General features: G+C 35.0%; 1 protein-coding gene across 8 annotated transcripts in view; it reads right to left on the bottom strand.

Moving 5' to 3' along the window:
• Positions 1-1,999: 1,999 nt before the first annotated feature.
• Positions 2,000-14,049, bottom strand: part of DLG1 (discs large MAGUK scaffold protein 1) — a 287,224-nt gene continuing 275,174 nt past the window's right edge. For all 8 annotated transcript variants that reach the window (XM_032629957.1, XM_032629959.1, XM_032629960.1 and 5 more), the window contains 2 exons: positions 4,764-4,855; positions 2,000-3,842 (listed from right to left, as the gene is read on the bottom strand). In XM_032629957.1, coding sequence (XP_032485848.1) covers positions 3,736-3,842; positions 4,764-4,855 — 199 coding nt within the window. In that variant the 3' untranslated portion in view covers positions 2,000-3,735. The remainder of the gene's footprint in view (positions 3,843-4,763; positions 4,856-14,049) is intronic.

The raw sequence follows: 14,049 nt of genomic DNA, 5'->3' as shown, positions 1-14,049 counted from the left end.
AAAAATAAATAAATAAATAATATAATAAAATACAGCAAAATGAAGTCTCAAGTTAATCTATACAAGGGGAGTTGGAACAATTCCAGGCTTCTGATTCCAAGGAAAAGGGAATTAACTTTTAGGGTGCCCCCTTTATTTGTAATCTTACTGATTCTCAAAATATCTCCGTTTTACAGAGAAACAGAAAAAGGGATGACATGACTTGTCCAACTAACGTTACATAACCAGTAAGTGGTAAAGCTGGCATTCAAATCAAGTCATTCCATATCCCACATTCTTCACATTATAGAACTCTGCTGCCAAAACCAATGAGAGCTATGTTGTGCAATTCTGGAGGGAGATCAATGGAATCTTCAACATCGGACTGAACCAGATAATCTAAATTTGGGTCAGAAAAGTGACATTTGTGTTTTTCCCTGATATCTTTCAAATCCGACCACCTCAATAAAATCTCTTAATTTCACTAATATTTACTTTCTTTCAGTCAATAATTCACATCCCGAGGGACTGAAAAGCCCATTAAATTCAGCTCACAGCAAGGGAGGAAAAGTAACTGGAATGGTAGAAAAACTACTGTTCCAGGAGCCAGGAGTTAAAGGCTCTAATCCTGGCTCTGTTCCTGGTTGCAGTGCAACTTTGATTAGGACACAGGGATCTCTGGGCTTCTGTTTCACCACCTGTAAATTAAGAGTATTCAAGGCAGAATCTTAGAAGGTAGCTGTTTAGTACTTTAGAAAACAAATTTTCCTCATTAGTAAAGTCCCCAAATTGCCAAGTTTGGAGTTTAAATACTGTGTGGTGGTTCAGCAGGTATTTGCTGACCAGAGTGTATTCTGCTAGAATGAGCCCCCCTTCAAGCTCGCTCCCATCATTTTTTGAAGAGCCCTGAGCAGATATGGAATAGGAAAGCAACCAAAGACGTGTAGTCACATTTAAGAGGCATTTTTATTTTTGCCGAATTAAGGGTATTAAGAAGCATATTAAAAATATGGAATATTTCATAAAACATTCAAAATAGTATTATTCCCTGTGTATTAGAATAGTGGACTTTTCCCCCTAATGAATAGTGTTCCATTTTTGGTTCTAAAGAGTTTCTTGCCTTGTATGTCACTATGACAGGGCTGGGCTGACTTGTTTCCCAGAAACAGTCCTTCCAGCTGCGATGGGAATGACTTGTTCTGTGGGTCTGTCCTTACTTACTATGAGACTCTGGGTAAGAACCTTCATTTAAGTCTATTTTTTTTTTTTTTCTAAGTCTATTTTTATCTGTAAAGGGGCAGTAACATAATTTAAGTCATAGCGCCTTCCACAGTAGGGGCTGAAAAATGAGGCAGCATAATAGTATATTAGAAAGAACTTGGGACAGAGAAACTTCGATACCAATACCCAGCACTGTCATTTACTAGCTAAGTAATCTTGGCCAAGAGATTCTGCTTAAGCCTTATAGTGCGGCCAGTAATTCTTAACTTCTTTTGAAAAATTAAATGATACTAAAGTGTCTGTTGCATAGTAGTACTAAACAATTAGTACTTTTATTAATAATTCTATACAGTCTAGAAAGGTGCACAAAAGTATCTTCTTACAAAAAATCACTTAACAAGGACATTCAGAAAGCAATGTAATATACATTTTAACACATAAATGGTGTCATTTTTTAACCTCTTGATATTTTACAACATTCGACCAGTAAATACTTCAAAATGGTTTATGCTGGGGTCCTGCTATAAGGTGATTTCTGAGGCTCTTGAGATCATTTTACAATAGTTTTCTTCTAATCTATTTATGTTTGGAAACAACTTATTATATTAGCATGTAACAGCTGTGGTATATATTACAATGTGTTAACATATTCAATTCCAAAACCTACAGAAGAAATATGATTAGGTTGCCTAATGATTCTTGAATTCAGTTTACAAATCATGTGATGCCCCAAATTGTTCCAAGAAAATGCTAGCTTGTAAAATAATTTTTTCTTTCAGAATACAAGACACATTTAACATACAGATTTTACAATAAAGTTTATTAGCTGTTCTCCTCTTTCTCATAAATGGAATGGATAATGTTGATAATTCTTTACAAACCAGTACTCATTTGTTTAAGAAACTGTAATGAGGAGGTTGTCAAAAACACATATTTAATAAACTCCAAAAAAGCAATGGGAAGCCAAACAGTATTATTAATATAAAAGACCAGAGAAATTGATTTCTGAAATTGTTATCTACTTTTCACTAAAATTTCTTAATTGCTCACCATGAAGATCTGTGCAACTCTACTGCAGAGCAGCTACAAGAGATGAAAGGTGTACAGTCTGAGGGGAAAACACTCATACACATGAGGTTTTTGCCTGTTTGCCTGTTAATGAAAGGAGAACTGGAAAGAGGTGGAGACCAAATCCAAACCCAATGACAAGAACAATGGGAACAACACCCAACCCCCCCCTGAAAAAAAAAAAAACCCACAAAAAACCAACCAGGAACCATTTGAAAACTTTTATAGAAAAGAGGAGAACATGCCCATGTTTTTATGTATAACCTAATTTCCCTAAGGGCTTCTTTCCACAACCACCATCCTCCTGTTTTCACTTCACACGATTAAGGAAGATAAAGTCCAATCAATTAATATTTAACTTAAAACCAAACCAAGAGAGTAGGTGGCAAAAGAAAAAAAATATATTTTAAATATACATATATATGTTTGTGTGTGTGCAACTATGTAAAGAAAATAATTCCCATAGTTAGAGTTTAAAGAAAGTTATATATATATTTATATATATATATTTTATTATAACAAAATAGTCAGTTATTGTGGGTAAAATATTCATTAAAATCTGACCCCTAAGAATGCATTTAAAATTTTAGACTATGAATTGGACTCCTTTCCCACTGCCATAATGATTACATCATCACTGTAATGTCTGTTTTGTATTTATGTCTATGAAATTTTCTCAACCTTATGTGTAAAAGGTAAACTCCCCTAGCACCTAAACATGGCCTCAATTCAGAAAATGTGATGATCATTATGTATGAACTTTTGTAAGACACTATAAATAGTGTTGCACAAGTAGATTAAAAACATTTAGACATTGTTATTCCTAGCAAATCTACTGGGAGGAAAAAAAAAAACTTCAAACAATAAAAGACTTTAAGAAGATATGAATATCCCTTGTGAAATTATTAAAGTTAACTCAGATATTAATTTTGAAATTAAAAAACATATTTTCCTTATTTGTCTGTAATGAAATATTTGCTTTGATAACATAAGTCAATTGAGAAAAGGACTTGAGAGCTAATATGTTGGCCAAACCATGCTATTAAAGTTAAGCGTGCATTGTTGCTCAAAGTTTACTAAATCATTGATTAAAACCACTTTTCTTTCATTTATATTGAAATTTGGAAAGAATGTATATAAAGCTTCTCTGAAAATCTCTTAAAGTTACTTTCCCTTAAACATTAAGGAATTTTACCACAATTTCCCTGTCTCCCCAAATCCTATTAATAGCTGGTCAGGCCATTCCATCTTCATTTGTGAAAAATGGCCACAAACCAATAGTGAGATAAAATAATACAGATGTTACAACTTGAAGGAGACACTAAGATGTCAAAAATAAGTGCAACTGCAGACCATGATGAGTGGGATATGATTCAACATGGAAGAAGTATTGAAGACAGACTCCAGAAGGAAAGGGCAAAGAAATGTCAGAGAAAATGAGACTATGGAAAAGAGAAACATCAGTCCTTATAACTTTTCTTTTGCTGGAACCCAGATGTAAGGACCAGACTGTTCTTCTATGATCTGCTTCACTTGGTTGTAAATGTCTTCCAGCGTATCTCCCTGTATAATAGCTGTAATGATAGAAACAAAATCAGAAACCTCCATTAAAATTGTCTATCTTCACCATTACAATTGTTGGTAAGACAGCAGAAGCTATATCTTAGAAATACTCATTCAGGAAGAGATACCATCTATGTATTGTTTGCTTAGAAAGGGCTCATTTAATGAATTTTCTTATTTTTAAAATAGAAAAAAATTTATTTTAAAAATTTATCAGAAAGCAAGATTTGGTGATTTTTTACTTTGTTTTGTGTATTTGGGAAATAGACACTGAAGTAATTAGAGGCAAAAGAGCATTTGTCTGCAACTTACTCTTAAATGTTTCAGCAAAATTATAAATGTGGTAAAATGTTAACATTTGTGGAATACAGGTATATGAGAATTGGTACTATTCTTGTGATTTTTCTGTAAGTCTGAAATTATTAAAAATCCTTAAAAAAAGACACACACACACACATGGGTTACAACACCATGACACTTAATGGTACTTAATATGAACACCAAATATAAGCTAATCATTATTTCAAACAAACAATAAACAACAACAAAAACCTATCCAAAGATACCTAAGGAATAATCTAAAGAATAAAATGAATTTGGGAATTGCTACCTATTCTTCTCTTTTTAAACAAATAACATCTTAAAATAGATCAAAGTTTATAAAGAATAAGAGAAAAGTCAGTTTCATTGAAGAAGTCAAGTCTGAATGTTTTCCTCTGTACACGCTATCCTCATCGACAACCTAAGAAACACTAAATTTCAAGATTCCTCATCACTGCAACCTAGATTAGATGAATTATTCTGGAACTTAGAGCACTTATTATTACTACTGGTAAATGTGGGCATAGTTCAAAATCCATTTCAATGGGTGAGTGCATATGGCTCCAAAGCAAAATTCTACCATAAAGGGCACTGCTACACATCATGCCAACCTGTGAAATGTTCAGTAAATTCTTGTTCCAGTTTCATGGCTCTCTCAAATGTCTTTCTGGCTTGTTCTTCCGTCAGACGCTTATTCATTTCCCTATACAAATACATTTAGAAATTAGTAATTACTACATTATAATACTTTTGAAAAAGGATGACAAAGGAGAGAAGACATATAAAATCATGAAAAGTTGAGCTCTGTTGAGAATCTTAACGTCATTAAAAACTACATCCAGTCACTGACTATGTAGCTTTTTACTTGGAATGACAGAAGGGTTTCAACACATTTTTGCATTAGTTCAAGACAGCCTAAAAAACTAAGCATTAATTTGACAGTTTTGACTTCGATGAAAATTTCATATTAAAATATGACTTACAGATCTACTTACCAATTTATAGATAGTAAAGGGGATACATGAACACATTAAATAATACCATGAGAAGGCAATCAGCAAAATATAGTCTGGGGAAAACTGCAGAATAAATGAGTTGGTTTCTTCAACAAATAAACAGAAAAAAGAGAAGATATGAAGGGAGAATCTGTAGATCAAAAGACTTAACAACCAACTGTCACAAACAGACCTTGTTTGGAACTTGATTCAAACAAATTGAAAACAATTAAAACTTATGAATCAAGAAAACATGAACTGATGATATCAAGGAATTACTGTTTTAGTGTGACATAGTGATTTTTTTTCTTCTTTATGCTTGTTCATATTGCTTGGACCTTCTACAATGTGTACGTATTTTTTTTATACAGCAGGTTCTTATTAGTTATCCATTTTATACATATCAATGTATATATGTTTTAGTGTGACATCACAGTGATGTCTTTTAATCAAGAATTTTATCTTTCAAATATATACAAAGATGTATGGATGAGATCATATAATGTCTGCGGTTTGTTTCAAAATAATCTGGAGTGGAGCGGTAAGGAGGTGGGGGGGATAGATGAAACGAGATTGGTCACAGTTGATAATTAATGTTACAGCTGGATGATGGATAAATGGAAGTTTGCTCCCAACTTAAGAGGGAAAGCTTTCAATGTTTCATCATCAAATATGATGTTTGCTTTGGTATTTTGTAGACGACCTTCATCAGATTAAGGAAATTCCCTTCTATTCATAGTTTACAAAATATTTTTGTCATGAATAGCTGTTAATGTTATCAAATGCTTTTTCTGCATTTATTAAAATGATTTTTTTTTTTTTTTTTTTTTTTTGCGGTACACGGGCCTCTCACTGTTGTGGACTCTCCCGTTGCAGAGCACAGGCTCCGCGGCCATGGCTCACGGGCCCAGCCGCTCCGCGGCACGTGGGATCCTCCCGGACCGGGGCACGAACCCGTGTACCCTGCATCGGCAGGCGGACTCCCAACCACTGCGCCACCAGGGAAGCCCTAAAATGATATTTTTTTATACTAAAAGCTGTTTTTTTTTTTTTTTTTTGGCTGTGGCGTGTGGCTTGTGGAATCTTAGCTCCTCAACCAGGGACTGAACTTGGGCCATCACAGTGAAAGTCCCAAGTCCTAACCACTGGACTGCCAGGGAATTCCCCATAAAATCTGTTAATGCGGTACACTACACTGATTTTTAAAAAAATTGAAGTATAGTTGATTTACCATGTTGTTAGTTTCAGGTGTACAGCAAAGTGTTTCTATTATATACGTATCTATTCTTTTCATATATATATATTCTTTTTCAGATTCTCTTCCATTATAAGTTATACAAGATACTGAATATAGTTCCCTGTGCTATATAGTAGGTCCTTGGTGTTTATCCATTTTATGTATAGTAGTGTATATCTGTTAATCCCAAACTCCTACTTCATCCCTCCCCGTCCCCTTTGGTAATCACGTTTGTTTTCTATGTCTGCGAGTCTTACACTACACTGATCTTTAAAAATTACTTTAAAAATTGTGGTAAAATATACACAGTATAAAAGTTACCATTTTAGCCATTTTAAAGTATACACTTCAGTGGCATTAGTACCTATGCAAGCATCACCACCATCCATCCCTATAATTCATTTCATCTGATAAAACCAAAACTCTATACCTATTAAAAATAACTGCACTCTTGCCTCCCCCTGGCCCCTGGCAACCATCATTCTTTCTGTCTCTATAATTCTGACTACTCTAGGTGCCTCATATAAGTGGAATCATACAGTATTTGTCTTTTTGTGACTGACTTACTTCACTTAGCATAATGTCTACAAGGTTCATCCATGTTGTAACACATTGCAGAATTTCCTTCCTTTCTGTGCATATACTATATTTTGCTTAACCATTCATCTGTCGATGGACATTGAGTTTCTTCCATGTTTCAGCTATTGTGAATAATGATAACATGAACATGGGTGTACAAATATCTCTTTAAGACCTTGTTTTCAATACTTTTGGGTCCATACTCAGAGGTGGAATTGCAGGATCATATAGTAATTATGATTTTTAGTATTTTGAGGAAGTGCCATAACTATTTTCCACAGCAACTGTACCATTTTACATTCCCACCAACAGTACACAAGAATTCCAGTTTTTCCACATCCTTGGCAGCAATTATTTTCTGTTTTTTTGACAGTAGCCATCCTAATGGGTGAGAGGTGGTATGTCATTGTAGTTTTGATTTGCATTTCCCTAGTGATTAGTGATGATAGGTATCTATTCATGTGCTTATTGGTCATTTGTTTCTCTTCTTTGGAGAAATGTCTATTCAAGTCTTGTGTCCATTTTTGAATCAAGATTTTTGTTGTTGTTGAGTTTTAGTTTTCTATATATTCTGGATATTAATCTGTTATCAGACATATGACTTACAGATACTTTCTCCCATTCTGTGGGTTGCCTTTTTATTCTGTGGATAATGTCGTTTGATATAAAAAGTTTTAAAATATTCACAAAGTCTAACCTTCCTTTTTTTCTTTTGTTACCTGTGTCTTTGGTGCCATATCTAAGAAATCACTGCCAAATCCAGTGTTACGAAGCTTTTGTCCTATGTCTCCTTCTAAGAGTTTTATTGTCTTACATTTAGGTCCTTGATCCATTTTTAGTTGACTTTTGTATGTGGTGTTAGGTAAGGATCCAACTTCATTCTTCTGTATGTGGATATGCAGTTTTCCTAGCACCATTTGTTGAACAGACTGTCCTTTCCTCATTGAATGGTCTTGCATCCTTGTCAAAAATCAACTGACCATTTCTTCCCCCTGGTCTTTTATCTCTGTTGTTATGCCAGTACCACGGCATTTTGATTTCTGTAGTTTGCAATAAAATTTGAAATCAGGAAGTATGAGTCTTCCATTTTTTTTGTTCTTTTTAAAAGATTGTTTTCACTATTTGGGGGTTCCTTGAGATTCTATATGAATTTTAGTATGGATTTTTCTATTTTTGCAAAAATGTCATTGGGATTTTGATAGGCATTGCATTGAACGTGTAGGTCACTTTGGGTGGTACTGACATTTTAACAATATTAAGTGTTCCAATCCATGAACATGGAATGTGTTTCTACTTATTTATATCTTAATTTCTTTCAGCAATGTTCTATAGTTTTTTTTTTTTTTTTGTGGTACGCGGGCCTCTCACTGTTGTGGCCTCTCCCGTTGCGGAGCATAGGCTCTGGACGCGCAGGCTCAGTGGCCATGGCTCACGGGCCCAGCTGCTCCGCGGCATGTGGGATACTCCCAGACCGGGGCACGAACCCGTGTCCCCTGCATCGGCAGGCGGACTCTCAACCACTGCGCCACCAGTGAAGCCCTGTTCTACAGTTTTCATTGTACAAGTCTTTCACCTACTTGGTTAATTCCTAAGTATTTTATTCTTTTTGATGCTATTGTAAATAAAATTGTTTTTGTAACTTCCTTTTGAGACTGTTCATTGTTTATGTATGGAAATACATATGTTGTACATATGTTTGTATGTTGACTTTGCATACTTCTACTTTGCTGAATTTATTAGTTCTAATGGCTTTTGTGTGGAGCCTTTATGGTTTTCTACAGATGAGATCATATCATCTGCAAACAGAGATAATTTTGCTTCTTCCTTACCAATTTGGATGGCTTTTATTTTCTTGCTTAATTCCTCTGGATACAACTTCTAGTTCTACATTAAATAGAAGTGGTGAAAGCAGGCATCCTTGCCTTATTCCTGATCTTAGAAGAAAAGCCTTCAGTCTTTCACCATTGAGAATGATGTTTGCTGTCAGTTTTTCATAAATGGCTTTTATTATGTTGAGATAGTTTCCTTCTATTCTTATTTTGTTGAATGTTTTTATCATGAAAGGGTGCTGAATACTGTCAAATGCTTTTTCTACATCAGTTGATGATCATGTGATTTCCCCCTTCATTTTGTTGATGTGGTTTATTACAATGATCCATTTTCATATGTTGAAACATCCTTGCATTCCAGGAATAAATCCCACTTGCTCATGGTGTATAATCCTCTTAATATGTTGGTGAATTGTTTGCTAATATTTTGTTGAGGATTTTAACATCAATGTTAATAAGGGATATTGGTCTACAGTTTTCTTGTGGTTTTTTTTTTTTTTTTAAAGAAGATGTTGGGGGTAGGAGTTTATTAATTAATTAATTTATTTTTGCCGTGTTGGGTCTTTGTTTCTGTGCCAGGGCTTTCTCTAGTTGTGGCAAGCGGGGCCACTCTTCATCGCACTGCGCGGGCCTCTCACTATCGCGGCCTCTCTTGTTGCGGAGCACAGGCTCCAGACGCGCAGGCTCAGTAGTTGTGGCTCATGGGCCTAGTTGCTCCATGGCATGTGGGATCCTCCCAGACCAGGGCTCAAACCCGTGTCCCCTGCATTAGCAGGCAGATCCTCAACCACTGCGCCACCAGGGAAGCCCTTCTTGTAGTTTCTTTGTATGGCTTTTGTATCAGGGTAATGCTGGTCACACAGAATGAGTTAGGAGGGATTGGCATTAGTTCTTCTTTTAAATGTTTGTTATAATTCACCAGGGAAGCCATCAGATCCGGAGCATTTCTTTGTTGGGAGTTTCTGATTACTGATTCAATTTTCTTAATATAGGGTGTATAAGTTATATGTATACAAAACTTACTATAGTTACAGGTATATTCAGATTTTCTATTTCTTTGTGATTTCGTCTTGGTAAGGTTTTATGTTTCTAGCAATTTGTCCACCTAGGTTACCCATATTTTTGGTGCCCAATTGTTCATAATACTCTCAGAATCCTTTTTATTTCTGTATAATCAGTAGTAATGTCCCTACGTTCATTTCAGAGTTTAGTTTCAGTCTTATTTTGCCTTAGTCTGTCTGCCTAAAGGTTTGTCATTTTTCTTGATCTTTCTGAAGAATCAACTTTTGTGGCCTAACATATGGTCTACCCTGGCAAATGTCCCATGTGCACTTGAGAAGAACGTGTATTCTGTTATTACTGGCTAGAGTGTTCTGCATATGTCTGTTACGTCTATCTGGTTTATTGTGTTGTTTAAGCCCTCTATTTCCTTATGTATCTTCTGTCTGGTTGTTCTACCCATTATTTTGAGTGGGTACTGAAGTCTCCAACTATTATTGTAGAGCTGTTTCTCCCTTCAACTGTGTCAGTTTTTCCTTCATATATTTTGATGATGTGTTATTAGGTACATAACTGTTTACGATTGTTATATCTTCTTGCCATACTGAAACTTTAATTAATATACAATGTCCTTCTTGTCATATATAACCTTTTTTGATTTAAAGTCTACTTTGTCTGATATTGGTATAGCTACTCCTGATCTCTTTTGGTTACTATTTGAATAGAATATCTCTTTTACTTTCTCAACTTGTTTGTGTCTTTGGATTGCATGTGTTTTTATCCAGTCTGCCCATCTTTGTCTTTTGATTGGAGAGTTTAGTCCACTTACATAAATTACTGGAAATAAGGACTTCCGTATGTGATAATTCACTTCTCTCTTGCTGCTTTCAAAATTCTGTCTCTGTCTCTTGATAGTTTGATTAAAACGTGTTTCAATGTGGGTCTCTTTGAGTTCATTTTATTTAAAGATTGTTGAGCTTTTTGGATGTTTATATTCATGTATCTCATCAAGTTTGGGAAGATTTCAGCCATTATTTTTTCAAATATTCTCTCTGCCTTTTCTCTCTTTCTTCTAATACTGGGACTCCCAGATGCATATGTTCTTCCGATTGATGGTATCCCACAGGTTCCTTAGGATCTGTTCACTTTTCTTCAGTCTTTTCTCTTTCTGTTCATAGCCTTGATAATTTCCATTCTTCAAGTTTGACGAATCTTTGTTCCTGCCTGCTCAAATCTGTGTTTGAATCCCTCTTTGAATGAAATTTTCATTCAAAAATTTGAATGAAATTTTTCATTTCAGTTTTTGTACTTTTCAGCTCCAGAATTTCCTTTTGGTTTCTTACCTCTTTATTGATGTTTCCATTTGGTTCACACATTGTTTCCTTGACTTTTTCCACATCTTCTTTGAGTTTGCTGAGAAACTTTAAGACAGCTGTCTTAAAGTCTTTGTCTAGTATATCTGCCATTAGGTCTTTTTCAGGGACAGTTTCTATTGATTTATTTTTTCCCTTTGAATAGGCCATACTTTCTTGTTTCTTTGTATGCCTTATAAATTTCTGTTGAATACTGGACATTGGAATCTTATAATGTGATAACGCTAGAGGTAAAATTCTCCTTCCTTTAGGGTTTTTTGTTTGTTTTAAATTGTTATAGGATGTCTCCATGCCAGGGATTAGCCTGAGGTATACACGTATGGTCTTCTCAGATATTTTCTGAGCCTGTACCTTTCCCTGGGCCTGTGTGTTGACTTTCTGAATACTCCTGTATATGTGAACGTCCTAGTCTGGCTCCCAAATGGGAAAAAGAAAACGTAAAAGAGGGGGAAAAAAGGCACCAGCCCATTAACTCTCTAGAAGTCACTTCAGCCTGAGAGGTGGGGCCCTGCAACAGTGGCAGTGGGGTTTGCAACAATGGCTTCCTGCTTCTGTGTCTGCACCTCCACAATTAGAAGCAGGAATCAGCTATCTGAGCACAGATTCCCCAGTGTTTGGAGGACAAGGTCCTTATTCCCCACCTTGGCTCCACAAACTTTATGTAAGCTGCTCAAGGAATGAGTGCATGGCTACCTGCTAGGGGGCTGAAGGTGGGGAAATGGGTAGTTGCTACCATGGTAAGAGGTGAAATAAATCAAATTTGACAGTTCAAACCATCCCCTAGAAGCTGCAAGCCTTCAATGAATTCCTGAGTTCCAAAATACAGTTGACCCTTAAACAATGTCAGGGTTAGGGGTGCCAACCAACCCTCCATGCAGTTGAAAATCCATGTATAACTTAACAGTCGGCCCTCCATATGCTTGGTTCCTCTGTATCCATGGTTCCGCATCCACAATCAACTGCAGATTGAGTAGTACTGAAATATTTACTACTGAAAAAAATCCATGTTTAAATAGACCCATGCAGTTCAAACCTGCGATGTTCAAGGGTCAACATCAGACAGATTCTGCAAGTCCAACTGTTGTCTAGGTGGGGAGATAGATTCCTGGTGCTTCCTACTCCATCTTCTCTCTAGCTCTATCACTGATTAATCTTAAATGTTAACCTAGCCTTGCATTCCTTAAATAAACCCAACTTGGCTGTTGTATTTTATCTTATTAAAAAAATTGTTGGATTCAAATTGCTCATATTTGGTAAGGATTTCTGTATCTATATTCATGGTAAGACTGGTTTGTCACTTTCATTTCCTGTGAAATCTTTCACAGGTTTTGGTATTAAATTAACGCCCATAAAATTAGTTGAAGAATCTTTATAAGACTGGTAATACTTCTTAGCTTTTGATAGAATTCAGTAAGTCCTTTTGGCTCTTTTATTTGTGGGAAGGCTTTTCATAACAAAGTCAAGTTCTTTAGGAGTACAGGTCTAGATTTTCTATTTCTTTTTTTCCTTTTCTATTTCTTCAGATTTTTTTAAAGCATAACTTTCAAACATAGAAGAGAAATATCATAAATACATATCTTGATGAGTTTTCAGCAACTTACGCTTACCTGTATATCTGGTACCTAGACTGAGATAGAGAACATTACATCAGCACCTAAGAATCTGGGTGTCTTCACTCCAGTCACCAACCTACCCTCAAAGAGTAACCTCTATTTGATTTCTATAAGCAATGATTAAATTTGGGATCATGGAGTATATATACTTTTAGGTCTGAATTTTTTTTTCTCAAATTATGTTTGTGAGATTCTTCTATCTATACTTTTGTGTGTAGTTGGAGATTGCTCATTTTCATTACTGTAGAATATTTCATTTTGTGTGAATATGTCATATTTATGTAGGCTCTGATGGGTATTTGGATAGTTTCAAGTTCTTAGTTATTTAGTATAGTATTTCCAACTTATCTAGTACATTTCTTTGGTAAACATACGTAAAATTTCTGTTGAGTATATATCTAGGAATGAGACTTTTGGGTCCTAAGTTATGTGTATGTTCAGCTTCAGGAGATACTGTAAACAAGTTTACCAATGTGGATGTACCATTTGCACTCCTATCAGTGTTATGAGCTTCAGTTTTTCCACATCCTTGCCAACATTTGGTATTTTTTCATTTTAGCTATTTTAGTATAACATATGACCTTGTGGTTTTAACTTGCATTTCCATGATTAAGCATTATCTAAAATGTTTATTAACTATTTGGATCCTCTTGTGAAGTGTCTAAGTCCTTTGCTCATTTTTCTACTGGGTTGTCTGTGTTAACATTTTTAATGTCCACTGGATGTTTAGTGATATTCCCATTTTCATTCTTGATGTTATTTATGCCTTTAAAATTTTCTTTCCTTGATATTTCTTATTAAATTTTTTTCAAAGAAAACATTTTTGATTTGTTAATCCTCTCTACCATATGTTTGTTTTCTAGGCCACTACATCCTCCAAATTTATTTACTTGACAATTTTGTTACCATTGAGTTCAAAACATTTATTAACTTATGGAGTGACTTATTCTTTGATCCACAGAATTTCCAAATATTTGGGGATTTTCCAGTGATCTTTTAATTATTCATTTCTACTCTAATTTCATCATGCTCAGAGATATTTGTTTTTAATCATTTGAAATCTGTGGCTTAGCATATAATTAGTTTTGGTAATTATTTTAAGTGCACTTGAAATCAAGGTGTAACTTTTGCAGATGTTGAGTGCAGTGGTCTATGTATGTCAGTTAGGTAAAGTTTCTAAATTGTGTTGTTGTATATCCTTATTTATATTTTTATTTGTCTGTTTTCTTATTCTATTCCTCTGTGATTCTTTTGTTACGTTCGCCCACTATG

This window comes from Phocoena sinus, chromosome 4 (genome assembly GCF_008692025.1).
Source record: "Phocoena sinus isolate mPhoSin1 chromosome 4, mPhoSin1.pri, whole genome shotgun sequence".
NCBI classification, from domain to species: Eukaryota; Metazoa; Chordata; class Mammalia; order Artiodactyla; family Phocoenidae; genus Phocoena; species Phocoena sinus.
The sequence above is the reverse complement of the archived record's forward strand: the minus strand, read 5'-3'. Positions and strand labels throughout refer to the sequence as shown.